The sequence below is a fragment of the Tachysurus fulvidraco genome, chromosome 10, assembly GCF_022655615.1.
Source record: "Tachysurus fulvidraco isolate hzauxx_2018 chromosome 10, HZAU_PFXX_2.0, whole genome shotgun sequence".
NCBI classification, from domain to species: Eukaryota; Metazoa; Chordata; class Actinopteri; order Siluriformes; family Bagridae; genus Tachysurus; species Tachysurus fulvidraco.
Genome location: NC_062527.1, coordinates 13,788,740 through 13,815,874, shown reverse-complemented (window position 1 = coordinate 13,815,874; position 27,135 = coordinate 13,788,740). Strand labels below are relative to the sequence as shown.

At 36.4% G+C, this 27,135-nt stretch overlaps 1 protein-coding gene across 1 annotated transcript in view; it reads right to left on the bottom strand.

The window, feature by feature from the left end:
• Positions 1-3,822: 3,822 nt before the first annotated feature.
• The window catches only part of LOC113659871 (complexin-1), a 38,949-nt gene continuing 15,636 nt past the window's right edge, over positions 3,823-27,135 (bottom strand). The window contains exons 3-4 of the mRNA XM_027172915.2: positions 10,242-10,417; positions 3,823-6,868 (exon numbers count right to left, since the gene is read on the bottom strand). Of these exons, the coding sequence (XP_027028716.1) occupies positions 6,671-6,868; positions 10,242-10,417 (374 nt within the window). The 3' untranslated portion in view covers positions 3,823-6,670. The remainder of the gene's footprint in view (positions 6,869-10,241; positions 10,418-27,135) is intronic.

Sequence of the window (27,135 nt, the reverse complement as noted above, 5' to 3'; positions counted from 1 at the left end):
TAAACAAAACATTGTAGAAATTGGATTGCCTGTTGTGTCAATAAAGGAAATGGTCTGTCTAGGCATGGTAGGTGTTATTTTCTTTCTTCCCTGTTTAAAGTAAAAAAGTAAGGCTATGGTTCATTACATTTACAGCATTTGGCAGAGACCTTTATTCAGAGCAACTTACATTTTTATTCAATTTTATACAACTGACCAAGCAAGGGTATTAGGGCCTTGCAGAGGCAGCTTGGTGGACCTGGGATTCAAACTCACGACCTTCCAAAATGCAGGCCAACACATTAACCACTAAGCTACCACATCCCCCATTCATAATCTAGTATGTAAATATATGACAAAAGGATTAGCATATATATAGTAAATTTAAACTCAAGCCATTTTTAAAGAAGTGTTTGGCTCCCAAATATCCTGCCATAGGAGTTCTTTGGAGGACACTTGCCGATATTGACTTTATAGGTCTGCAGGACACCGATAGAAAGCTTGCTTTCCTGCTGGCAGGTCATTTGGAGAGTCTGAGAAAACTGTCGAGCTTGAAAAGGCCAGCCCTAACTCTGAATGCTAATTAACCTAATATTTTGTCCCCCTCTCTTTGTTCACCTGCTGTGAGACAGCTATCTGAAGTTACTATAGAGAGGACTCTTCAAGAGATACACTTCAAGACTGAGATGCCACACATGGAAGTAAGGGAATAGGCATTTTAATGCAGTGTGGAAACCGCCACTTTCTGATCATGGTACTCAAATGCGAGCTGTGCAGTAAGGAAAGATGTACCCTTGTGATTCCATCATAGCGACGTTTTGTGTGCATTCAAGCAGACAGCGGTTTTCCGCAGCTATTTACTTTCATTAGAGCTTTGAGACCATGGGTAGTTGCTTTCACCAGAGGCACCAGAGCAATGTTTTCCTTTATGTGAGCTTTCTGATGACACTGTTTGTATTGTGCAGTACCTAATAATCTGTTTTTATGAAATAATTCTAGATTATGCAGAGTATAGAAATGGAAATATGCAAATATATTTTACATGCAATATTAAAGGCAAGTTGGAGGATATGTACTGTACCTGAGGATAGTCAAAGAATATTTCTTCAGATATTGGTTTTAATTTTGCCTGAAACTGATCTTTAAATGCAGTGTTTTGAATTCTAAAGGTCAGAGCAGTTCAGTGGTGTCCAGTCTCGTCTGAAGAGGGACGGTGTGGGTGCAGGTTTTCATTCCAGCCAAACAGAAGCTACTCTACTGAAATCCAATAACAAATGATTGAACAGGTGGAATCAGTTGTAGCTCCTGCTTGACTGGAATAAAAACCTGCACTCAACCCTTTGGGGTGGTGTCACACCAGAATCCACATTCCAGTCGAGTGATAGCCCACTCACACACCTCACACTGTATTCACCTGTTTCTTGTTAACCTTCATTTTCTCCTGTCAATTTATACCAGTTCATTTATCTTATTGAACACCAAAGTTTTACCAGATCACTCCACATTTCTAAGCATTTGTCTTTCTTGGCATTTGCGTTTTTTTCCTCTTTAGAGAGGTTTATTGCCCTGCATTGTTAAATCTCTGCCTAATTTTGACCATGACGTTTACTGTGATTTGGATTGTCTCAGCCTCATGAACTAAAACTGCCGTTTTGATTGGGATGAAGAGGCAGAATTACACAAAATTACAAATGTCTTCACAGTAAAATGACTAACACAATTCAGGCTCTATTCATTTTTTTTAAATTCGTCTACATGTGAATTCCCTTTGGCATACATCTTATAAGAATACATATACTTTGTGGTGCCCACAAAATGCAGTGCCCAAGCTTCACCCAGCACCACTGGAAATACACCTAGAACAACAACTGTGTTGTGTTTTCAGATGAAATCAGAATTGGTCTTGGTAGCTACAGTATGAAGATCATGGTTACTGCATCAAAAGTCCCAGATAGTCACTGTAAAATATGGGGGTGGTTCAAGGGTATTTGTAAGTATTGACTTTCCAGAAGGTTAAGACTTGTATGGGCATCATTTTTGTCTTCATCTTCCAGGTAGGAAACTATTAAATCAGCAACTGTAACACAACTGTATTCGGTACCACGAAATCATTTTTCATCCCGATTCAAAGAAACAGTGTATAAAGTATAAAACTTAGTTTAAAGAGTGTCCAATATTGTTTAATGTTACAACAAGAGGTTTGGTAGTGTTATTCTTCCCAGGGAAAGAATATAATATATATAATATATATGTATGTATGTATATATATATATGTATATATTAATGGTTTTTACTAAAATGAATATCTTAAGACAAATCTAAACCTAAATCTGAGTCCGTCTAGAAAGTGACAGTGCTCGAGGAAGAAGTAGATAACTTTAATGATTAAGGTTTAAGGTATTTTCCTAATTGAATAACCAATTAGTGTGTAACTGTAATAAATATTTCTGTGTATGTTGTTTTAGAGAACAATGGCAATTCATTTTATTTATCTTCACATTTGCTAATTCATAAAGAATACCAATTATTCTGTAGAACCACAGAAATGTGTGTCATACTGTCTGGTGCCTTGCTTGTGCTATCATTTAATATAGCTATAGATACATTTTCTGTTAGTGAAGTAAATAAATGGCTTTAAAACAGCTTTGCGTAGTAAACAGCAGGACAGACAACTATAGAGATTTCTTTGAAGGCTTCACTAGCATGTGATTTCTAATTTTGGAGCCACAGCAGAGTATTAGATGCATTTAGATTCGATATCATTTGTTAATAAAAACAATTGTGTGTGTGGGGGGGGGTCTTTAATGTGAGTGTCAACGCTGCATTGTGGCTGTTGCAGACTGTAAGTAGAGGCGCATGATTTACATTTCATTGAAGCTTCGCTCGAGAATCTCTTTGAAGCACGATTACCAGTTTAATCTTTTAGACAACACAATCCTACCATCATTTGAATGAGACAGTACATTCAGTTCACAGCCCTTTTCACGTTTATTAAACTGATGCAAACTCGTTCGCAAAAAATATATATAAAACAAAAATAGACTGTCCTCTATCTGATTTTAGGGGAAAAAAGTCTACAACATCTGTTTGTTCATGCAGCAGTAATTCTTGCTGAGATTCGGGAACACTGCTTCGCATCTGATTTCCATGCTGGTACAAAGCAGACTCGCTCTGCGGAGCTTGTACTGCAGTGAGACATGCTTCTCAGGGAATCCCACTTTTGAGACCGACTTTATGAGCACGACACAGCCGCTCTGGCATCAGAGCAGAAACACAGGACCATGCGCAATTCTATGAAATCACTTTATTCTCAGTGTGTGGTGATTCCATTTTAAGGGAGAGTGGTACAGTGTTAAATCAGTCTAAAATGGGCATGCATTGGGGACTAACAGGTAAAGCGATTAGGAGCACAGGAGACACACAGAAGTATCTTTAACAACCTTGTCTACAGTGCACACCATATGCATGCATACAATTTGCCAACGAGAATGAGAGAAACAGAAGAAAAGGAGAGAGGGAGAAGAGATGAGGAAGAGTTTTCTTTTTCCACAGTTACAAAAGAATGCACAAAAAGAGCAACAGAGATTTTTTTTTTCTCTCAAAAATACAACACCAAAAAGACAGGAACAGGAAGAAGTCACAGACATAAAAACCACATCAAAAATCGTTAAACTTGTATCAGCACAAAGGACACAGATAAGGACAATGCAGAGAAACAACACACATTTACACTGAAGTCACAAGAATGAAACAGCTCTTAATATTCTGTCAGGCAGTTTTTCAATGCTGTGAACATCTGAATGAAAAGGACAAGCTGAAAGGTGAGGACTAAATTCTTGCAAAGTGTGTGTGTGTGTGTGTGTGTGTGTGTGTGTGTGTGTGTGTGTGTGTGTGTGTGTGTGTGTGTGTGTGTGTGTGTTTGTGTGTGTGTGTGTGTGCCTTGAGCAGCAAATATCTGTTGGTTTGGAAACTATGCCATTAGGGTCACAGATTATTGGAGAGGGATATGAGAACGGTGTAATCAGAATCATACTGTTTGAATGCGAAAGCAAAAAAAATTATTTTCTGGACAGTAGCTTCATAACTCTCTGCATAAGTATGTTGACAAACACAATATACAAACTTTAGACATGAAATAACACAAGGACTCAATGTAAAAGTATAATCCATGATAATGTGGTAATGGAAAAAGGACTTGAAAAGAAATACTTCCATATTAAAACTTTCTGTCACAAACAAGTCCACTCTTTGGTTTAAGAAAACATAGTTGTGGAGGAGATGAACAGTGTGAATGGGCAGTGCTGGATGGAGCTTTTTGGGCAGTGTTCCCACTTTATGTTAATAATTATTTCACAGGACACAACATGTGGTCAACAACACGGACTGAAGCTGAAGGCAGTTTATATACATATTAATATAACATATAAGTGTTGTGCACTAGTCCTCAGTCTATTATGTTGCACTAATTCCTTGTTTAATGGAGGATTTTTTTTTTCTACTGCCATTATTTCAAACAACAGCATAACTAGCCACTAGTTTGTTTAAATGGACTCCAGATGATTAGCACAGTAAATCCTATATATTTGTTGCTCTCAGTAGTACATGGCAGGACACATAGCTGTAGAGATTACGATGTAGGCTTCACTACTATGTGATTTCTAATATTGGAACCACAGCACAGTATTAGATGCATTTAGTTTGGATTATAATGTCTAATCTAAATGCATCTATGCTTCAAACTGCTGAGAAATAAATAAATAAAACAATCTGGGAAATCAACCAAGGCCAGATGGAATGTTTGGAATATTTGGAATGTTTGAAGCACTCCAGTGGCAGCTGATAGCTAACTACATTTCTCGAAATGTCACGCACTACACATTTTCGTTCGACAAAATTTGAACCGTGTGCGACTGATGATTTCACCTGAATATATAATAGTAAATATTTGTGATTCATTGTAAGACAAATCTCATCTGTATCATTTGAAATGTAAGCATGATTCCATATATCATACAAAGCCGCTAAACTGTTTTTCTTTTAATATTCAAAGAAAGCAACACAAAATGTCTATCCATATCGGCAGTCCTTGATATCTGATCTCTCATCAACAAAGAACGTAGACCAACTCGTTTCCACCTAATTCATTAATACAAACACATCACCACAACAACACAGACTGACTGACAACACTTAATTAAATAAAGGAGCAAAGAATCTTAAAAACACAGGCCGAGGCATCATTGAAACTCACGGCTCAGAAAACCAAACCCAGCTTTAAGCCCACGCTGAAACTCACACTGACAAAAAAAAGAAAAAAGAAATTCTCCGCTCTCTACTTTCTTCTGCAAGACACTTTTTTCGCTAGACACGTCTCAAGTCTTTAGTTTGACTGAAACTAGTAAGACAACACAGCATCTGTACACTAACATTCTTGAATTAATTATTAAGCTTGAAATACACAATGATGAAGATTGTCTGTTATTGCTGATCTGGGACAAGGTTCCCGTAATTAACCAACGGACACAAGACATCTTCATTCAAAAAACAAATATTGCACTGTCGTCACTGTCTGCTCACTTAAAGTGTACGCACAACTGAGTTGTGGGTAGAAACAATTATGTAAACACTGAATTACTATATTCATTATTGTACAGAGATGACAATGAAGATTATATATATATATATATATATATATATATATATATATATATATATATATATATATATATATATATATCTTGAGCCCTATTGGTCCAATTGTAGTAGTACACAATGTCGCCCTTCATTTTACAGTAGAAGCTAAGCTAAGCTATTTTGATTTAATATAGCACCTAGCTCTATGCTTTCACTAATTGTGACTACATTAACATGCCTGAATCCACATCAACACACTTTTAGAGAGTGGTGGTACAATGAGTTAACACACAAGAAATGTACTTTCGTTTCTAAAGGAAGAGCTTCATACGTATGTACGCTAGTATGTATGAGTCAACAAAATCAAAAAACCAGAGTTATTGCCTTAAATATCAATGTATTTCTTCTAAAAAGTCAAATGAAGTGGTATACAGTGCATTCACAAAATCTTCATGCTTAAAAAAAATAATAAAAACAATGATTCCTCCCCCTTACTTATTTCCATTTCCCAGGACTTCCAGTCATTTACTACAATTTAAAATAATTACGTTATGATAAATGGTATCATGGTGCTTTACATACAATTATACTCTTCTACTACATGAATTTAACAATAATATCTTTAACAGAACAGCAAACTTTAATCAAAAATACGATATGGTTTGGAGGACTTTCTCCAAGTTAGAATTATGGCTTTTACTCTTAGTAATTGTGTATATATATTGATATATTCTGGTATTCATATATAGTCTTTTTTATAAGCTATTTACAAACAAAATGTGTGGTGCTTGGGTAATTAACATTGTCATTCCATCATCTGGACTCTGCCATTAAATGTGTCTTTAATTTGAAAAGGAACATATACTGTATTTGCAATTTTAGTGCACAATTCTAGCATTATTTCTGGATCTAACACTCCAAATTAAAGACTTCAATGATGGCATGTTCATCGAGTCCAATGAGTTTGGAACTAATGAGTGATTAAGGGAGTAAGGGGTTGTGGGGGTGGATGTTATGGCGTTAATGACAGGTTTAATACAACACTTTTATGACTGTGTTACTTCTTATTGAACATGTCTACAAGAGGACCTGGGAGGAACTTCATGACTGTGTCAACAATACTTTCTTCTTCGTCCTCGTCGTCGCCGCAGCCGGTGGGCACTGCTTTCTTTGGGCGAGTGAGACTGCCTTCAGACGCCTGCTCCATGGCAGCCTGAGCCTCAGCCTCCTTCTCCTCCTTCTTCTTAATACCATACTAAAGATACAACAGACAACAATTAGAACAATTAGAAGTTCATTTCTTCTTATGAAATGTAATATGGCTTCTCAGATTGTTTGCAGTCAGGGGTCTCTTTAACTCTAAAATAATTTAGCAAACAGATTTGTTTTCTGAACATCATCCATTTATTCAGTTATTAAATTTTTTATATCGTCTATATTATTTAAGTGTATACAATATTTTTTGGAACAATAGTGTTTTTTATTTCTGAACATTCCACCATCTCTACAAATTACTTCCAAGTTATCGAGTCATTATTTATGCTACTTGTTTTTAAATTGTTGAAGTTTGTATAAAACCCATTTGATTAAAGTTACCATTTAAACCCATACTGTATCTACTAATAATACTAATGTGTGTAATTTAATAATACAATCAATAGCTTTAAAAAAAAAAAAAAAACAGGCAGATGCTCTGGCTTTGTTTCACAGCCCCCTGATGGCCCGGAACCCTCCTTGAGAACCACAGGCTTATAGAACTGAATAACTTGGTGATTGCTTGTCTATAACTAAACGCATGACTTCATGCATATAACTGTAAGCCCTTGACTTGAAGCCAGTGACTCAAAGCCCATGACTGAAGAGTGTAACTGTATGTCCATGACTATAAGCTCATGATGTTGGCAGACTGCCACTTGGCAAATCTGCCCAATTCCTCCACTTTGACAATTTGCTTAGCGCTTCACAGAAATACATTTACATTACATGCATTTGTTCATTTAAAATAAATGTTCTGATTAAAATGCTGTGCCAAGTCCTGGCACGGAAGACCACTTCATTATGCATGTGTTTTAGATGACAAATGGTCTCCATAGAGTCAGTGGCTCAAAATTAAACCTTATATATTTTGGCTTTCTTTAGATTTTAATGTTTCTTTTTTAATATTTGAAAGATATAGATTTTTTTTTCAAAAAGAATACTATGACAGCTGTGATAAACATTTAGATAATAGTTTCTTTTGAGACACTGTAATAAATAGATGTGTTTTTTATTCTGCCTACATATAGCACATACAACCTGGATTGTAAGACAAGGGATGTGGTTAAATATGTATATTTTTTTATTTAGAATGCAGAGTATTTGATGTTTTTAACAATTGTTTATTACTTTATACCTTCTGAAGCATTACATATCCTCAATCGATGTCTTTCTTGATTGGTTTCATACAGTATGACGGTCCCTTGATGCATTAACCGTATATAAAAAAAAGCACACACCATTCCTGTGTCTCTGCTTAAATCCTCTTCTACAATTTAATGATATTTTATCTGTTCAGTAGACTAATAACTGTTTTACCATTAATATCATACATGGATGAGCCTTGGCTTTTAAGCTCTGGAGAGTTACATTAAAGCACATTCCTGCAAAACCCTAAAGTTCAACACATTGGATCTTCTTTAGTATTTCAGTCACATCTTCAGAAAATGTCGGAATACAGTCAGAATCCTTGTGATAAATTAGACCCTTGGGGCGAGCCAAAGAAATGCCTTCCTTTATCCTCTAGATGCACACTACGAGGCTTTGCATATAAATTTTATCTGTTCTAATCAAACTCCGTTAGCTCACAGTTGGAAATAATTTACCATTTCATGCTTCCATGCACATAGTCCATTAGCTCCAAAAACCAACATAACCTAACAAAATCCTCACCATTTAACAACTGCTACTTAGTAATTCTAACAGACGATACACACAGCATTGGGCCAACAACCATTTCAAAGCCTGTTATCGATTTTACACATACACTACCTGCGACAGGCAATGAAACAGTCACCACATTGGAAAGTGTGTTAATAGGAAGTGAGAAGCTTTGTGTAAAGAGGACACATCTATTCAAAGTAGGGAATCTCACTGTTGGCACACAGTTGGATTCCTATTTAGCATTATAAAAAATTGTCTTTTCTTTTTTTAATCTTTTATGGCTTACTGATCTTACTCTTTTTTTTCTCTGTTATTTAATTTTTCCTAAATTTACAGTTTATTGAGTGGCATAAATCATATATTACCATTTACCAAAGTACGCTATATGGTTCTTTCTTATACAGTTGGAAGCACACAATTGTATAGAATGTCTTTATATGCTGTAGAGAACCTGAACCTGTTCCAGCATGACAATGCCCATGTACCGTATCAAGCATGCTCCATGAAGACATGTTTTCCAAAGTTTTTATGTAATAACTGGTGGACTGCACAGAGCTCTGACCTCAAGCCCACTGAACACCTTTAGGATGAACTGGAACACTGACTGCACACCAGGTCTCCTCACCTGACATCACCATCTGAGATCAATCATTTGTTTGTGGCTGAATGATAAAAGACTCACAGCTACGTGTCAAAATGTAATGGAAAGACTTACCAGAAGAGTGTCGGTTATTATGATAGCAAAGGAAGACATTAGGGAGTCTAATGATTAGGAGTCCACAAAGAAAATGTGTCTTACTTACTTAATATTATACATGAGCATACTTCATTATACTTCTACAAATGTAGAATGGGCAATTTCTAGCCCAAAAATCAAGTAAATGACAATAATCCTACCAAAATAAGATTAATAATAATATTTTTTTAATTACAGAAATATTGTCATAAATACTAAATGTGCCATCAGTAGTGTCATGAGTTGTGTTTACGCGTAATTACCCGCATGTGTAGTTATTCTGTATAATCAATGAACTTGCATCGTATTATCTTTCTCAGGTACTATTAATGCATCTAAAGAACATTTATATGTCCATGTAGTCCATGTTAATACAATAAAACAAATGATTTGATGATAGTGTTGATGACATGATCTATGTGCAAAATGGCATTAAATTAAAATAGATGTTTCAAATTGGTTAAATAAAGTACAGTACAACTTTAAATCCTTCATGTAATGAGTGAACAGATGAGAGCCTGTTTCTGTGTCTATCTCTGAACCTGTATTGTGAAAAACAACTCTGTGTGGCAGTTTTACAGGGGAGGTTAAGGATACTCGGTCTGTTTGTGTAAAACAAAATGCACAGCAAGGCTAAGCTGTCACTTTCCCCCTCCTCTGGATCAACACAAGCATCCCATTGTCCTTTCTACCTGATACACAGACTACCACTCGGCAAATATTTGTCTGCTTATCTCAGCACACACCTCTTTATAGCAACACAAGCATATCTGTATGTATGAGTAATAATATGGTGGTAACCTTGAGACTATCTTATAAGATTTATAAATGCACTATAATATATTGCGTGACCCCAGAAGAATTAAATTATCTCAGCTATAGCCTTAAATGAGCCTTACATTATCATATTATGTATAAATTGCTATATTATTATTATCTAAACAGATAATACATTTGTAATAAGTTCTCTTACCTTATCCCTGATACCCTGTCGAAGTGATTCTCTCTCTGCCTCCATTTTTGCATATTTAGCCTTTCTCTCTTCCTCTTGCTGTCGGAGAGCCTCTTGTCTTTCCTCTTCCTTCTTCTCGGCATCAGGGTCTTTCTCTTCCTTTTCTCCTAGCATTTTGCCCATGTCTTTGGTCGCCCCTAACAAAAGGGAAAAAGAAAACCAGACGAATCAAAGGACTTCAGATGACTAGATATCACAATGCAATACATCACCCTGTGAATTCTCTTTAACACGATCAGGATGGGGGAAAAAAGAAAATAAATGAGCTTTCTCACTTATTCTGTTTCTTTTATATCCCCCCACTGTGTCTGCTGCTGTCTGTTTCAATGCAGCGGTGGGACAGAAGGGACAATGGGTCAGAACAGTACAACATTAACACAGTGAAAGAGATGGCAGGATGTGGACCAGCAGATAATAAGTTCTGATTATCTCAACTATCCATTCATCACAAACGCAGCCAGCGCTTTTTAATGTCCCTGAATGTGCACATTAGCAGCGGCTGTATGTGTTTCATTCTAGTTCTCTACTGTTGCTTGGACTGCATTAGTGGAACGTCCGGTCTTGTCTGACTGCTGACTGTCTGCACCAAAACGCCTGCCACAATCAGTTCTAGACTCAAAGCTGTATATTGTACATGACAGAAAATTTCTGGATAAATGGAAGCTGTACTTTTCATCTAACACAGAGCACAATCGATTTACTTAATGTTTAACATGTAGTATAGTACGGCACATTGCGTAAACCTTTTGAATGTAATTTGCAACTAATGTGCAACTTAATATAATAATTCAAAACAAGGTCAAAACAACTTTCCACAATTTTGCCCTTCTGTGTCCATTAACGATAATGGAATCTGATCAGTGTGGCAAAAATGGATTAAGAGGAAGTACATGCCTTTTGTATTAAAAAAGCATCTTCATTTTGCATAAGTATTAAAATGGCTGAGATTTTATGAGACGATATGAGGAGGAAACCTTGAGAGAAACCAGACTCTAAAGTGAACCTATCCTCATCTGGAGAGTGTGACTATACAACTGTGTATCGTCAAGTGTAGTTCTATAACCAGGAGCTTTAGCGCAACCTATAAATCAGCATAATTTCTGAATTCGTTATAGATTCAACACTAATTCCTTCCAACCTGCGTAACAGTAAGGACACAACAATAGTACTTGGGTCATGTCTAACTGCATTTAACTTTACATTTTGTGTCTGTTGCTAGATATAATGTTTAGTATACAGTGTGTTGTTTGTGACATTTTAAAACATTCCTCTGTTCTGCAGTGATTTTCTTTGTGTAAATTGAAATGACTTTTTCTTCACCTGACATAGTCAGTAACCTTGAGTGGTGCTTCACTTTACGTCATATGTTAGCTTTTAGATATCTATGGGTTTTCATATTTGAGGTATACACTGGAAAATATGCAAGATGTCCTTGAGGTTTTGCTTGTCAAAGCAAGCAAAGTAATCTTTTCTCTGGAGGAAGTGGTGAGGACCACTTCTACTTTATTTTAACTGAAACCGCTAAAAAAAAGATCAAGCTAGCAATTCAATTCAACTCAATTTAATTCAATTTATATAGCTTTTTAAAAAATATACATTGTCACAAAGCAGGATTTTGATCCCTTATGAGCAATCCAGAGACAGAAACAGTGGAAAGGGAAATACTCCCTGAGACAACACAAGGAAGCGAAATCGAGACTCTAAAAAAGGAACCCATCTTCTTCTGGGCGACATCGATCCGTGGGACAATAAATCATTAGAGTATACAGTTGCAGCAAACATGTCAGATCTGATCAATGTAGATTTATTCAGGAAACTCGTATCAACTGCAAGTACTCCGATAGAGACATGACATGTCATTGCACTTTTATATAATATAATATAATATAATATAATATAATATAATATAATATAATATAATATAATATAATATAATATAATAGCTCCATTTTAATGAGGGATTTCTTTGACATATCATAAACACTCATTTCTGGCACTGTATTGAACAACTTGTGAAACAACTTTAGATGATGTAGGTTTTACAAGCTATTACTGTGTTTCATATAGTACACTTGTGCCTTTATTAGTCTGATCGATACCTGGACAAGAGACACCACTACTCTATTAGAAATGATTTTTTTTTTACAAACACAGAAACCTCTTTCACATTAAAATTCCTCAACCTCGTTCCCTTTACCAGTTTCAAATGGATTCAAAGTCTTTATATCGTAGAGAGGTTGAATTCTCAAATCTAATTGGTCAGAATGTCTTTGAAAGATTTTCTATATTAGCATGGCTCTGATATGCTTTTCCTAATACTTTGTTGTTTCTATAGTAACAATGCACAGAGATTTGTATGATTGTAAACGTTGATATGGTGAAGTTTTCTGTTTTAGATATTTATTTTGCAGTTTTTATGAGTCTCCTGTGCCAGCACTTTTTTATCAGTCAGAGGTAGCGCTGTAACTATAAATTATAAGAGTACAGACATGGGAAAGACTTTAGGACAAAGGTCTTGGTGGTTTCTTAGTAACATGACAAGCTGTGTGGTTTTTTTAAATTATTAATACCAGGAGTAAAAAAAAACAAAAAACGGATCGTGATTAAATAAATAATCTATTGAACAATGAGAACTGTTTCATGGACGTTCAAAAACATTAAGTAAAAATAAATGGATCAAATGTACGTCGTTCTTTAATTAATTTGTAAATTGATATGCTGTAAGTTGTACCTTTGCGACATAGGGTATTTGGAAATATATTTACATGGATTAAAATATTGTGCTTTATAAGATAAAGGCAGCTTGTGCTGATAACTCGAGGGCCATAGTGAATATGAGTAAATTTATAAAATAGAGAAATATAGGTACATAATTCATATTTTGTTGGTAAATGGAGCAGTTGAGTGAAAACAGAAACATCCTCACATCCTGAGTGACACCACAGTGGGTTGTGTTCTTAAGTTAATTCATTTTTGCCCTGAATATCCTGGATGCCGTTAGCAACCTCTGGGTCTGATATTCATCGGCATTTATTCCCTGTGGTCAACATTTCGCCTAGGGAGAGTCAACATTAAGTGTTCCTTGGATAATCTTGCATCACAGACATTTTGCTAGAATATATGATGATAGAATAATGCAGTCAAACCATTTCGGTGTCCTGTATTTATAGACCTACTGGTGAATTAGTCCATTAAATTCCGAGGTTAGTGTTCAGTTATTCAAGTGATGCTGCTATGAATTATGCAGTAACTATATAGTAAAAAAAACTAATTGCAAAGATGGGAACTCCTGGGAGTAAAAGATACAGGGCTACAAAAAAAAAAATACAAAATTATTTATTCAGGTTTATACAAAGAAAAGAAAAGACAAGTAGAAAGTTCCTGTTTTGCTAAAAAAAAAAAAAAAAAAAAAAAGATTATTTTTGCTCTTGCCAATGTTTGTCAAACAACCAAACAATTTTGATTTGGTTAATGAGAAACTACGTTTATTCACAAATCTGTGTGTGGGTGTGTATGTGTTGGCCGTTTGCAATACATCTCTGCACTTTCTTGCATTACTGATGAGTACATTTACACTGCAGATTTCTCCGGTCTGAGCTCCTACTTGTTTCATTATCTGTTTTTAATTAAGGCTGTTTTCTCCTGCATTGCTATCTCTCCACCGTGCAGCGCTGCTAATCTGAGCTCTTAAGGCTAATTAGCTCAAGTGATCGTGACAGAGTTGCCATGCCGCCAAGTGAGACAGCTGTGTCCCAGAAGCCTTTGCGCCATTGCAGTGGAGATCTGTGCTGCCAACTGTGCAGGAACTCAGCAAGTGGTTCAGCCAGGCACAGTAAGATCACCCTGTGATCTGTTTATAGCAAGCCGGTGGCTGGCTTGAACCTAAAAAGCCTGGGACTGCCTTGTTATCTGTACTGCGGTTAATACTGAGTGGAGGTTTTTTTTGGTTTTAAATGTGTTCACAGAAATTAATTTGAGTGGATAGATTTGAAAGAATTATAACTGAATTATTGATAAGAAATAGAGTTATGCTAGTTATTACTAGAGTAAATCCTAGTTATACTGAACATTTGACAGGCTAAAATTACTACATCATAATAATAAGAACCAGGTTTTAATATGCAAATGCAGGATATTTAGAAAACTGCAGATGCTTTGTAAATTATATTTCATCAGTCAGCGGGTATAGCAGGACTTGGTAATATAGCTGAATTTTAATGCAATTAATGTGTTTATCATATCATAACTGCCACTAACCCTGTAATGTAAAACTTGTGAAACTATAAAAACTGCAGATGCTGTATGTTTTATGCAATTACAGAATTATTACTGTGACTTATGCAGTAATGCCTGTATTATACAGACGATGCAATATTTTTTATATATATTTATATATATATGTACACACACACACACAAACACACCCATCCAGGATGTCCCCTGCTTGTGCTACAGGTCCTTATGTAACCATGTGTCGGATACACAGTACAAAAAAATGGATGGTTGGATATAATAATTGCAAACAGACAAAAAACAAATAGATAAAAGATAGTAGGAGAGGAAAATTACTAGGATTGAAATACTGTTCTATACAGTATAAGATAAAGGCTTGATAACTTTATTCTGGATCAATATTCTAAAGCTCCCGACCATATTTTAAGCAAAAAGGTGCTTCTTGGGTATTGTATTGTTATCCTTTTTATATGGAACCACCACACTGAGCGATTTATTATTCATTCTGTCATTTATTCATTCATCCTAAATAACCACTTTGTCCCGATCAGAAAACTATTACAGAAGAAAAACAGGGGACTTCACCCCAGAGAGGCACAACAGTCCCTCCCAGGGTATACAAATCTGTTATTCTATTCTGCATTCTATTGCCTTAGAATGATCCAAGGTTTTTATACAATATTAGAACGCTGTTCTCTTTAACAGTTTAAAATAGTTTAAAATTTTTGGAATTCTTAAATCTAATTCGAATCTGTGTTGAATGATTTTCTATAACAGCACGGCTCTGACAGTAGTGCTCAATAATGCACTCATGCTAATGCTTTATTGTTTCTATAGTAACAACATCCATAAGGATTTGCATGGTGGACACTCTTCAGTTTCAGCACGGGTGTCTCCACGGGGCAGAATCAGACCCAAATGCAGGGATTAAAAAAAAGGGGTTCATTAAGAAAAACAACAAAATTACAAACACATGGAAAACAATAAAGAAAAGATTGGGCAACTAAAGTCACAAAACAAAAACAGAAACCAGGAGACACAATAAGGACTTCAAGCACAAGGTATACAGTATATAGGGAGGACAATCAGTGAGACACAAGGAACAGGAGTGCAGAGGCGGGAACGGATTAAGGCTCGGGGCAGGGCAAACACACATGAGCAATAAACAAAAACAAAGACACATGGCACAAGACATAAACAAACTGCTACTGGAACACCCGCTAGTGCACAGGTAGGAAATCCATCCATGACACTAACAATCTGAGGTGGAGCTGTAACTTTAGATTTACAAGACAGGGGACATCTTGATAAACCTGCAAGCTATTTTTTTATTATTATTATTTATTATTAACTTCTAGAAAAAAAAGGCTGCTAAGAGAATGACAGCATTAAACATAAAAAATATGTGTATAAATGTGTTTATGATATTATTTAATTAATAGGAAATTAGAAACTGATGTGTTGAAAGTGGAATAAAACACTTTGGACATGCTAATATAGTGCAGTGTTGGCTCAAGAAGTTAAGGGTTGAGGATCGGAGTTCAAGCACCAGAACTGTCAAGCAGCCACTGTTGGGTTCTGCATGCATGTTGCAAGCTCTTTGCTCTAGGGGTTCTCTATCATGGCTGACTTTGCTCTGTATTTCACTACTACAATGTGACAAATAAAGGCTTCTTATTGGAAAATATTCAACTTTAGTGTGGTACATATAACTCTGCTTCATGACTGGCTGCAGCACATCAAACAACAGATTACTTTTCTGTAACTCCGTTGGGTTGAAGCTTCAGTTAGTGGAAAGCTTTCTCTATGCTCAATCAAGGTAACAACTATGGAGCAGCATTTCTATTGTCACACTTCAAGGGTGTTCTCTACAAGCTGACACTGCTCTGTCATTCAAGATTCTAAAACAGGTAGAAGAGATGTGATGTGATGCTCCATTTTGAAAAATCTCTGACCGTGACTTAAAATGGCCTGCATTATGCAAAAATCTGCAGTGCATGTGTGACAGTGTGAGAGAGGATGAAAGTGATGGAACTGGTATGCTCAATGGCTTGCATGTCCTTGAGCCTTTGTGTGTGTGTGTGTGTGTGTATATGTGTGTGTGTGTGTGTGTGTGTGTGTGTGTGTGTGTGTGTGTGTGTGTGTGTGTGTGTGTGTGTGTGTGTGTGTGTGTGTGTGTGCCCTCCCAGTGCGAGAGTGTGGGTGGAGGAGAACAAGCTGTGCCACTCTGTGTGAGCATGTGTGAGAGAGAAAGAAAAAAGTGTGCAAGAAATGTATGCATTGGTGAACACTTCTTCGCTTGCGAATGTGTGAATGCATTCGAGAATATGTGTCTGCAGGACTGCTTGTATGTGTGTTTGCATGTGTGTGTGTTTGCACATGTGTATGTGTGAGGGAAGGTCATGGCCATGCACTGAAGGACAATGAAAGGCGCAGTGGAATCCCTGTGGAGCTGAGACATGCATGTGGAGCGGGAGAAGCTCAAGGACTCTGTGTTCTATCTCTTCCATCTGTCATTTAGTGACACCTGCTCTAGGAGCAAAGCCCAGCGCCCCACCTTGCCTCCCACCGAGACATCAACTTCTCTCTCTGTAGAAAATAAACCACACAGAAACCTACAGCCTGCAGCAAGCCCTTGATTTAGATACTGTACAAACAGAAGAGAGTTGACTTTTCTACTTGTGCTATTACAGTACATCATCGCTATAAATTTTTTGGAAGTTTTAAGGCGCATTAAAACTGATCAGACAGCTCGCAGCTTTTCTTAAGACCTAATTTTCCTACAAATCTTTTTAGGTTTTTACCACGTCGACCCCTTAGACTATAGTTCATTTAGTTATTGCTAATTCCTTTCTAGTTTTTCCTAGGAGTAGGAGTGCAGACCTACATGAAGCGATCACAGCAAAGGTGGACACCTGTTCTTGAAGGATAGCCATTCTAGGTACAGTATGTGTAAGTATAGACCGGGGTGGCCAACCTGTCAGAGACCAAGAACCACATTTTTTACTGTGTTACCGCAAAGAGCCACATCATAGCACATGGACACACATGAACATCACCTTTTTTTCTTTGTCATTTTGAGAGCACAAATTTACTCAAATTTTTTTTGAGAGCACAAGTTTACTCAAATGATCTTGCTCCTACTGGGAAACTTTGAGGTATTTTCATCCCACTCACATGCGCGTTTGACGAAAATACCGCATTGAACTCAAGCAAAGCAAACACGCACATTAAAAATACACAAATACAAACTTTGATATGAACGTAAGAGCCACATGAATTGATCAATAGCTGATAGCCTTACCTAATCTTGCCATATACCAGATACTTATAGTGTCAAGTACAGTAAAGTATCTTGAAAAGTGAAAGGTTAAAATGAAAGGTGGATGTCATTCATGTATGTCCCCAAGATGTTATTTTTTTGGGTTCCAGTCTAAAGGATGTCCTTTCCAACACCCACAGAACAAGCCAAGAATATCATCTTACTGCTTGAGAAATATGACCAATAAGTACAAGTGCAGAATGTCCTTTCATTGTCAGATGATAAGATGGTTTTCTTTCATTGTCATAACTGTAGTCAATTCAAATATAGAAACTGTCACAATAGAGCATTTCTAGCACTTTTAGCAAAGTAAATGTTTAGCTAGTTTTGCTGTATGTCATAGATTGTTGTTGAGGCAAGAAAACTTTGGTGCTATGAGAAGAATTAGAATTTATTACCTGTCTCCTGCTGACCATGGTCTGTTTTAGGTGATAACCAAATGTTAAAAAACACCCTTTTAGGGCCTGTTAGGGATCTGTCCAGTGAGGCATAGTGAGAGAGCTGACCAGCAGAAAGTGCCTTAATAAGTGTTTTATATGAACACAGAGACTAGACTACATATACACTGAAGCTTTCTTACTAAACCTCTCTAGAGGAAATGGGATGAAATGGCACAAGATACGTCATGGAAGATTTCATTGCTATTATCATCCCCAGCCTGCACACAAAGTGTAGTAATATGGAAGTGATGGCAGAGCCTGGAATTATTACATCTCTGATGGTGTGCATCATTTAACTTCCTGCTATCTAGTAGACAGGGATGCAGGGTGGTCATTTAAGTAACTACAGAATTTCAAGTAATTAAGCACATATTATTATCTACAAAGTATGACTTTGAACTTTTGAATATGATTTTTTTTGTTATTATTTAACATTCATTCACAAAATTAAGAAAATTTGTGACTTAAGTAAAAGAAGGGGGTCAATTTTATGCAAATAAAGATAGAAATAGTGAGTCAACTAGTGAGCTGAACTATGTGGATGCAAATACGCTCAATATAAAGAATTTAAAATAAAATAAAAAATGTAATAAAGTATAATCAGGAATACGAAAGTTTATTAATGTTATAATGAGGTTTGAGGCAAGGATAGAGCTTGGACATTTTTAAAGACCTACACTTAATAAAATCCAACCACAGATGAAGAAAAGAAAAGAGACTGTGTTTTGTTTGAATCTAAATATTTTGTACTTGGTACCTAAATATTTTTCCCTCTTTTGGATAACTGTGAATATTGAATATTGAACTGTAAAGAGTGCTGTACTTCTTTCTCTTGAATTTGCAAGCACGAAAGCTCCTGAACCAGTAGACGTTATTGTAAGTAATCAGTCACACCACACTAGGCAAGTCAATTTCATTACTCCTACTCATTGCATGATCCTTTTTTTAAGCCATGTTTTATGCCTTCTGTCGGTTCCTGGTTTTAGAGATAAGGATGCACGAAAGCCATGTGTGCATAAAGTGCTACAGTTACGCCTAGGACAGGATGGTACACTTGGTTGGGTACCAAAGATCGTGCAACACTTACAGCCCATTTACAGCTCATATGTCACTGGGCATGTGGGAAGATGACAACAAGGCTGAAACTACCTGTGGTTAAGAAATATTTCATGTAAATACAGAATTAAAGCAAATTCAGAATCCTGTCATTCAGGCCCCCTGATTGCCCTTTACTTCACTTGTGGTAGAGTGAAATATTTTGAGCAAACGATGGAGATGAAAGAGAATGAGAGAGGAGTTATTGAGGGGCCTGGCAGGTGGAGCCCATTTTAGATTCAGCTGAAATATGCACATACGGTCTAGGTGAGGACACACTGATCATTAGCGCGCAGTACAAATTCACATGTTCTGCCCAAAGGTGTTCAGCTCACTGGGTAAAACCTTTAAAATAATGTATATCATTTATCTGTAGAGATCTAAAGCATCTTATTCTCTCTTTCAAAAGGATCTCAGATTATCATTTGGACCTACTGTACCTTATTTCAATGCTCAAGCACAAAGCAGCATTTGAGTCAACTAGCGCTAATAATGGCAGGTGAAAGAAGAAAAGAGAAAAAAATGAGAATGATTCATGCAAAATAGAGTACACAGGACTTAAAGAGCTGCTATAATAAAAGAGAAGTGTAACACAAAGAAAGAAGTGTATGCAATGACAAGAAAAAATTCACAGCAGTCTTGCAATCTTTTATACCATCGCTTGTCAACTGTTGGGCAGACCCAACTAATGGAGATTTCAGCAAGGCATAGGCATGGGCTTTTTTACAGACTAATGTATGGTTTCTTATAATCTTTTAGTCGGAAATACCAGGTCATTCTGACTACATTCAAGATAATTACCTTGCAAATGTTTTTTTTTGCACTGAAGGCTTTGAAAGACTTTAACAAATAGAAATAACAGCAGCATTTCCAAGCCACAAACAGCATCACAGACCGCCACCTTTCCATAAAACTGTCAAATACTGTACAAATAGTATTAAAGACAATTGAATAAAATACTAATTCAAGAGAATTTACTGAAATACATTTTGCTAAAATTTTGCTAAAATATATTTTAGTAAAAACTTGGACTTACTAATATATTAAGCATCATTTGAACTTTTCTAATGATAATAATATAATATATAATATAATAATATAGAGGGAATATAAAGAGATAAACCTTTTGCATTTGCATACTGTGCACATGCTCCCTTGCCCTCTATTATGTATTCACCTGTCACATAGCAATCTGACTTCCCAGGGGCCATCCCGATGGAACCGGCCTTTAATGGCTCTCTTTAACTGCAAAGTTGATTTGACTTAAAAATGCTGATTAGCCATTAGGCTCCATTACAAATTACATAGTGCATGTTTGGATTGTCTGGTGCTGTAATTGTCGTTCTCTCTCACAATTAAACCACAACATTGTCTACTAGGTTATTTGCATTCTACTAAATTGCCTTTATTATTTCATTCCTATTTTTCATACAGTATATTCAATTCTTTAAGATTTTATTCTAGATCTCAGATATTTACTTAAACCCTTTAATAACCTTTAGCTTGTTAAAGTTATTTATTTATTCCAAAGCGCATTGTTCAGTATCTACAATGTTATTGTCACAAATGAGGGGTTTAGATGTAGTGGGTAAAAAATCTCAATGCTCCTGAGTGATGCGACAGAAAAGTGTTTGGCCTATCATCTGGAGATCGTGAGTTTGTTTCCAGATTATGCTACATCCATCAATGGACATGAGCCCAAGAGAGCAAAATTGGCTATGAGCACAGAGGGGTGGTAAACCCCTATCACTCACAGCGACACTAGCCAATTATGGGCATCTATGAGCTCATACATGCATAAGGGGCTAGACTGCACTTTCTCACTTTATTACAATATAAACAGTAAAACTATACAAAGGAAGAAGATTTCAAGGCTCCAACTATCATGCTATTACCACCATACTCATCTTGTACATTGCTAACCAGCCCAGTTGAGTTTCTGATATAATTGGAAACAACTGCATGTACAGCTGAGTCCAGTGTTTACTGAATTTACTACTTCAACACTGAATTTCTCATTACTGTGAATTTTCCAGCATCACTGGAAAAGGTTTATTAAAAAAAAAAAAAGGCTCTTACACATTTGTTTTTAGAAACTAACAGAAGAATCTAACCCATGCTGAGAACACTGATTTTCCCCCCCTCTTCTACCTGCGCAAGCAATGACATCAGTGCAGAACATATGAGAATGAACCATAAAAATAGAGCGCCAGCAACAAATTAACACCAGAATAACACACATAACTACACACATAGGAAATATTTTAGTTTAAGCATGTTTAATGTGTTGCCAATTGGACTGCAACAAGACAGGTTTACTTTTGCTGAGACCTTTTGTTTTAGATATTATACTGTATGTTAGACTTTAGTTTATGCCATTGATGAAGTTCTATTGCTGATTTTCCTTCTTAAACATGGTCATAGTGCAATCCACACTGTTATATGCTGAAATGCGAAATGCTACATATTCTGAAGGTTGTACAGCTGTACAATTTTTGATTGGCATTTGATCAAATTTTATTTTCCTCTTGACTGGACTGCTGTAGACTGTTGCGTCTTTTCTCTGTGAAGAGTGTTGAAAGGTCAGACAGAATTTTGTATATCCATTTGTTAAAGTTTTTCCGAAAGTATATTAGCATAGGGTTTGAGCACTGGCTAGATTGACTGATGTATAAATACGTTTTCTGTGGAAATATGTCTTTCATTTTTCATTTAAAAGCTAATATTTTCATTTAAAATTCTTTCTGAATTCACACGCAACTAGAAATGTTGCATTGGTTGGATGTCGGTGGTCTACATGAATTATTTTATGATTTGCTGATACACATAGGAAGCCACAGAAACCAGAGTCATGACATTAGGGAATTAAATTCACAAATCAAAACAAAACATACATCCTACATTCTTTCTCTTTGCCTGAAGTGATGTTTGTATTTTCTTTATTCCTCTTGTAACCTGAGACATTAGGCAGACTCGATTCTACAATATCTGTGACAACGGTGGCTCACCAGAGCGCCTCTGTGATGTCTTCTCTTGAAAAATCACTCTTGTCGTCCTCCGTGTGACTCCCAGGAGTTGGCCATCAATCACACAGTCAATCTGATTCCACAGATAACTAACATCATTATTCAAATGGGGTTCACCCACATTCTCCTCACCCTCCACTCCAGTTTTGGAGAAATCTGTTTGGCTTCACTTAATCACACAATCTGTGAAAACCCATTTCAGGGCAATCCTATTCCCAGCATGAGGCTCCTGAGGGGTCAGAGCGGCACTGTTGGGGATTTCCTGCATATCTTATTGGAATGCTATATTTAAATGCCTTCTCTCTAGTGGTTAAAATCCTGGATATTTTTTCCCTAACCCGTCCTTTTAAATGCATCTGTCACAGCCAGGCAGAGCTATCACTGTTGGTGAGTGAAAAAATCACCCACGGCTTCAGAGAGATTTGTTCAGGCCAAGGACAGTGTGGTGCTCTTGAAGATTTATAAGTTCCCACACATAGCTAATGAGGTTTGTTTGTTTGTTTGTTTGTTTGTTTGTTTATTCCAAATGCATGCCTACTTTGATCTCATTTAGTAACGAAGGGGAAAATCAATGCTGTTAAAAGATTCTAAAGACTCTGGGTTTAATAAAACAAGTTACTTCCATGCTAAATCAGATCCTTGTTCTTCTATTGCATCTCTTAGATATTTTATTTTAACTACTTTTTCAGTTAGCCATGTCACAATCTTGGGGCAGTTATCTTGCTGGAACCCGTATTGCACAGGTAACATCACATTTAGTCTTTTTATTTGTAAATGGTTGACTTTATAAAAATTCATAGCTCCACTGCTGATTCAGCCTGTTGGTCCAAAATACTCCCTACCCTCCACCCTACACTTCAAAATTGTCAGACTGAGCTATATAGTAATATAGTTGGACATTTCAAGGCTTACAGACTGGAACACATTTTTCTTTCTTCTTTTTTACTACACCGAAACAAATACATTTACATACAGATGTACGGAGGAATTTCTCAGATGCAAATACAGAGCATATTTTATTAAATAGATTGTGCCATTTCTGAATTCCAGTGTATGAATTTAGACACTGAACCCTCTAAATGTCTGCAGTGAGATTAGGGACAGGCCTCATTGTGGAAATTACAACAGCTGGAACTGAGCCTAATTTGGTGGTCATGGTGAGTAGAGGCTTACACGCATCTATGATTTACAGTTGTGACACCAGTCAAGGGACACCACACAGAAAGTGTTGATCAAAAATACTAAACACTAAACGCTCTCATCTTTCACTTGTATTGCCAAGAATGATAGATAATAGTTATCAGTTTCAGCATTTAAACCTGTGTTTGTTACACAGCAAATGGAGGCTTATCAATTTCCAGAGTGACTCGAGGTTTGGAATTCACCACAGTTTGGTGTTTATCTAGCTCAGGCACTGCTCTTTCAGCAAAGTCTATCAACATCTGTGATCCAAATTGTACATGGCCCAAAGGATGCTTCCCAATACTCTAACTGATTGCCTCTTTGCTTTCTAGATGCTCCATCTTAAAACCCATGACCTGAAAATTGACCAAAGTCTACCCACTATAAGAATGTATCAATTCTCTAAATTCTCTGAGGGAATCAAGGAGTAAACAGAAAGAAGCACTGAATGAGCCCGAATTAACTGAGGCTTTCTGTGCTGCAATCTTTTTTGTTGTTGTTGACACTTGCATGACGTAAGCCTTCCAAAAACAGTCCAATAAAGTCATATTTAAACCCTCGTATGCTATTTGAGTTTGTCATCATGTGTTGTGTATGTGCACATTTTGTGCCCAGTGACAGACAACACTGCTATGCAACGAGATACCAATAAGTAATGTCACTAGGAGAGGGTGTCCAAGACCGCAACCATATGCATATACTGTATCTGTCATACAACAAATACTAATTCTCATAAAGTCATCTCCATACATTTTTTATTAAAAAGAAATAATTACTTCTTCCAAATGATGAACCATTAAAAACTTGCAGTTTGACCAATTTAAGATGATGTACCATTGTTTTGTTTGCATTTTAAGTTTTTGTGCTTAACCGTTTAGCTTCTATAGAGTTATTGTTGCAACAAGTAGCAAATACAACAAGCACAAATACAGTAGGGTCCCATTGGGACAGGAGTCATGCTACTCCATGCTGGGAGAGGAGTAACAGACAACAGTTAATGACATGGATACTATACTGGACGAGTGTCCAAAGATCATGTTATATACTGTAGCAAAAAATTCTGAATTATATCTTAGTGTCAAAGTGTGTAGATACATACTGTCTATGTAGTACTGGAGGATTATGGCATGGATAATGTCTGTACATTAGAAATGTGTGTGGCCTTTTGTCCTAAGGCTGAGAAAAGTCTCTTTCTTTTTCCAATGACAAATCTGTTTGGAATAATTTGGTCTTGAAATTTTGGTGAAACCTTTTCAACGCTATTTAACAATGTTTATGAAGAAAGGAATTATGAAAATAAAAAATCCCCCTAAGGCTGTAACATATCATGATTTACAGTGTGATAGTCTTGACATAACAGCAATCTCAAGATGCCAGGATAAAAAAAAGTGTGACAAAGGATTTCATCAGCTAATATTATAATAATAGCCTACTTCTACGAGAGGGTCTAACCTTGTTCTTAGACCATTAAAGACTCTATGTAGAATCCTACAACAGAAGGCTTTTTATTTCAGAACCTCTTAACTATTTATGAAACCATTTACCATCCGATTGAACAAGTGAAAAATTTAAAAACTTAGTGTGGGACTTTAGCTACTGTTACTTTTATGCTGTTTATGCTAAACTGAGAAAAAATGTCTATACTCTAACATTTTTAACATTTCTAATAATGTTAAACACTGGTTAGTTCAGACAGCAATCAAGCTACTCTACAGACGGAATCCACATACATTTAGATGCTTAGATGGTTCCTCTCTTATCTTTCTAGGAGAACATTTAAACTTTTACAGTGTGTAGAACAGCTGTTACTAAGAGGGTTCTAAGTAGAACCTCTTTCGGAAGTTATACTTAACTACTGACAGAATCTATAAAAAAGCACAATATTTGAATGTGTGACATTTATACCACTCCTTGCTCTTCTTCAGCTGGCACCATCTTAGAGAAAACGCAGATGTTAAAAAATATGTCAGAAATCCACTGACAGAGCTGGCAGTTATTATGATTTAGTTGTAGTGCCTTGCTATAAAGGAAGGTTGAGAATTGAGGTTAGCCACACATTTCTGAGCTGTTTGCTTGCTTTCTGTTTGGAGGCCATAGGTAATATACAATATATATATATTCTCTAAACGTATGCTTTGACTTGATCTGCCCTTGGTAAACTGTATTCATTATATGTTTGAATTGATAAAGTTCACTAACATAATTAACCATTCATAATGAATCAGATTATAGAGATTCAACACAGAACATTGCACAGAACATAATCAAAACATTGGAAAATGAGCATTTTTTTAGATAAACATTGGGGTTTTGCATCAGTAAAGTGCAACATTTGGGAAAATTTAGTCATCAGAGTTTTGATCTGGTGTAATTGATCAAACCACTTGTATCAGTCAGTGGTGCTGCATTAATATCAAACACATCTCACCCCGGAGCCTGGGTTTCCTTTCTACACTGCTCACTGAGCCGTACATGCAACCATACTGCATTTGTTCATGATATGTGTAGCTACACCACTCATAGCATGTATGATTCGGTATGTGTATAAATACTGCCTTTGCTCCATTCCATTGCATACGCCATTACTAAAAACCCATCTGACAGAAGCTACTCACTCGGAAAATTAACCTTTTATAGCCAAGAGGAGGGTGACGACTGGCTCAGAATCTCTAGGGGTCTCTAGGCTTTGTTCAAAAAGGTTCAGTGTGATTGCATACAGTAGGTGCCAGCTGTTGGCTTATCTTTCTGTCAGTCAGAGAATGAACATCATGCCTCAAACATGGCCATTAACTACAGAGATGGCTAGTGTAACTGACATATTGGGATAGGTAATGAGTACAATTTTAAAGGAATGCTGTGAAAAGAACAACAATGTAGTGAGACATTTTGAAATCACACAATACATAAGAGGATTTGAAGTCACGCTTGAATCAAACACCTCAGGCTTATCACAAAGTGCTCAGTTGCAGAGATTGTACAAGTTTGATTTCACTATGAACTTTTTAACTCGTGACACAACACACTATCTCCTTTAAGATCCTGCCCATGAAAGAGCAGATGCTAATTAATCAGCCTGATTGCATCCTCCTAGCATTTCTCCTCAATCGCAGTCATTAGTCATTAACGGTTCTAAGCACATACTATCCCAAATTAGTTCCTTCATGCTCCCTTCAAAACTCAGCGTTCCTCTTGTACTCTCATTAGCACAGCCCAGCATGACACCAATACGACTTGGAGTAGGGCTCCAGAATGACATAAGCATGTTACATGACTGGGTCACATGATCCTGATTTTGAAATGTAATTTATTTAAAAAGACTTTTCTTGGATTTGTCTATTCAGGAATGTTGACATGGTGATTTTTATTATGCTGCAATGGAATGAAGAATCCTTTGAAGAATTAATCATCTTGTAGGGATTTATAAGTACCATAAATACTAGGTGCAATCAACAACAATGTTCAGAATGTATGCATGTGTAACAAAAGCAATAACTTTCAAACATTTGATATACTATGTGAAAAGGGGGCAAAAAATATCGCAACCTCTAATGAACAGT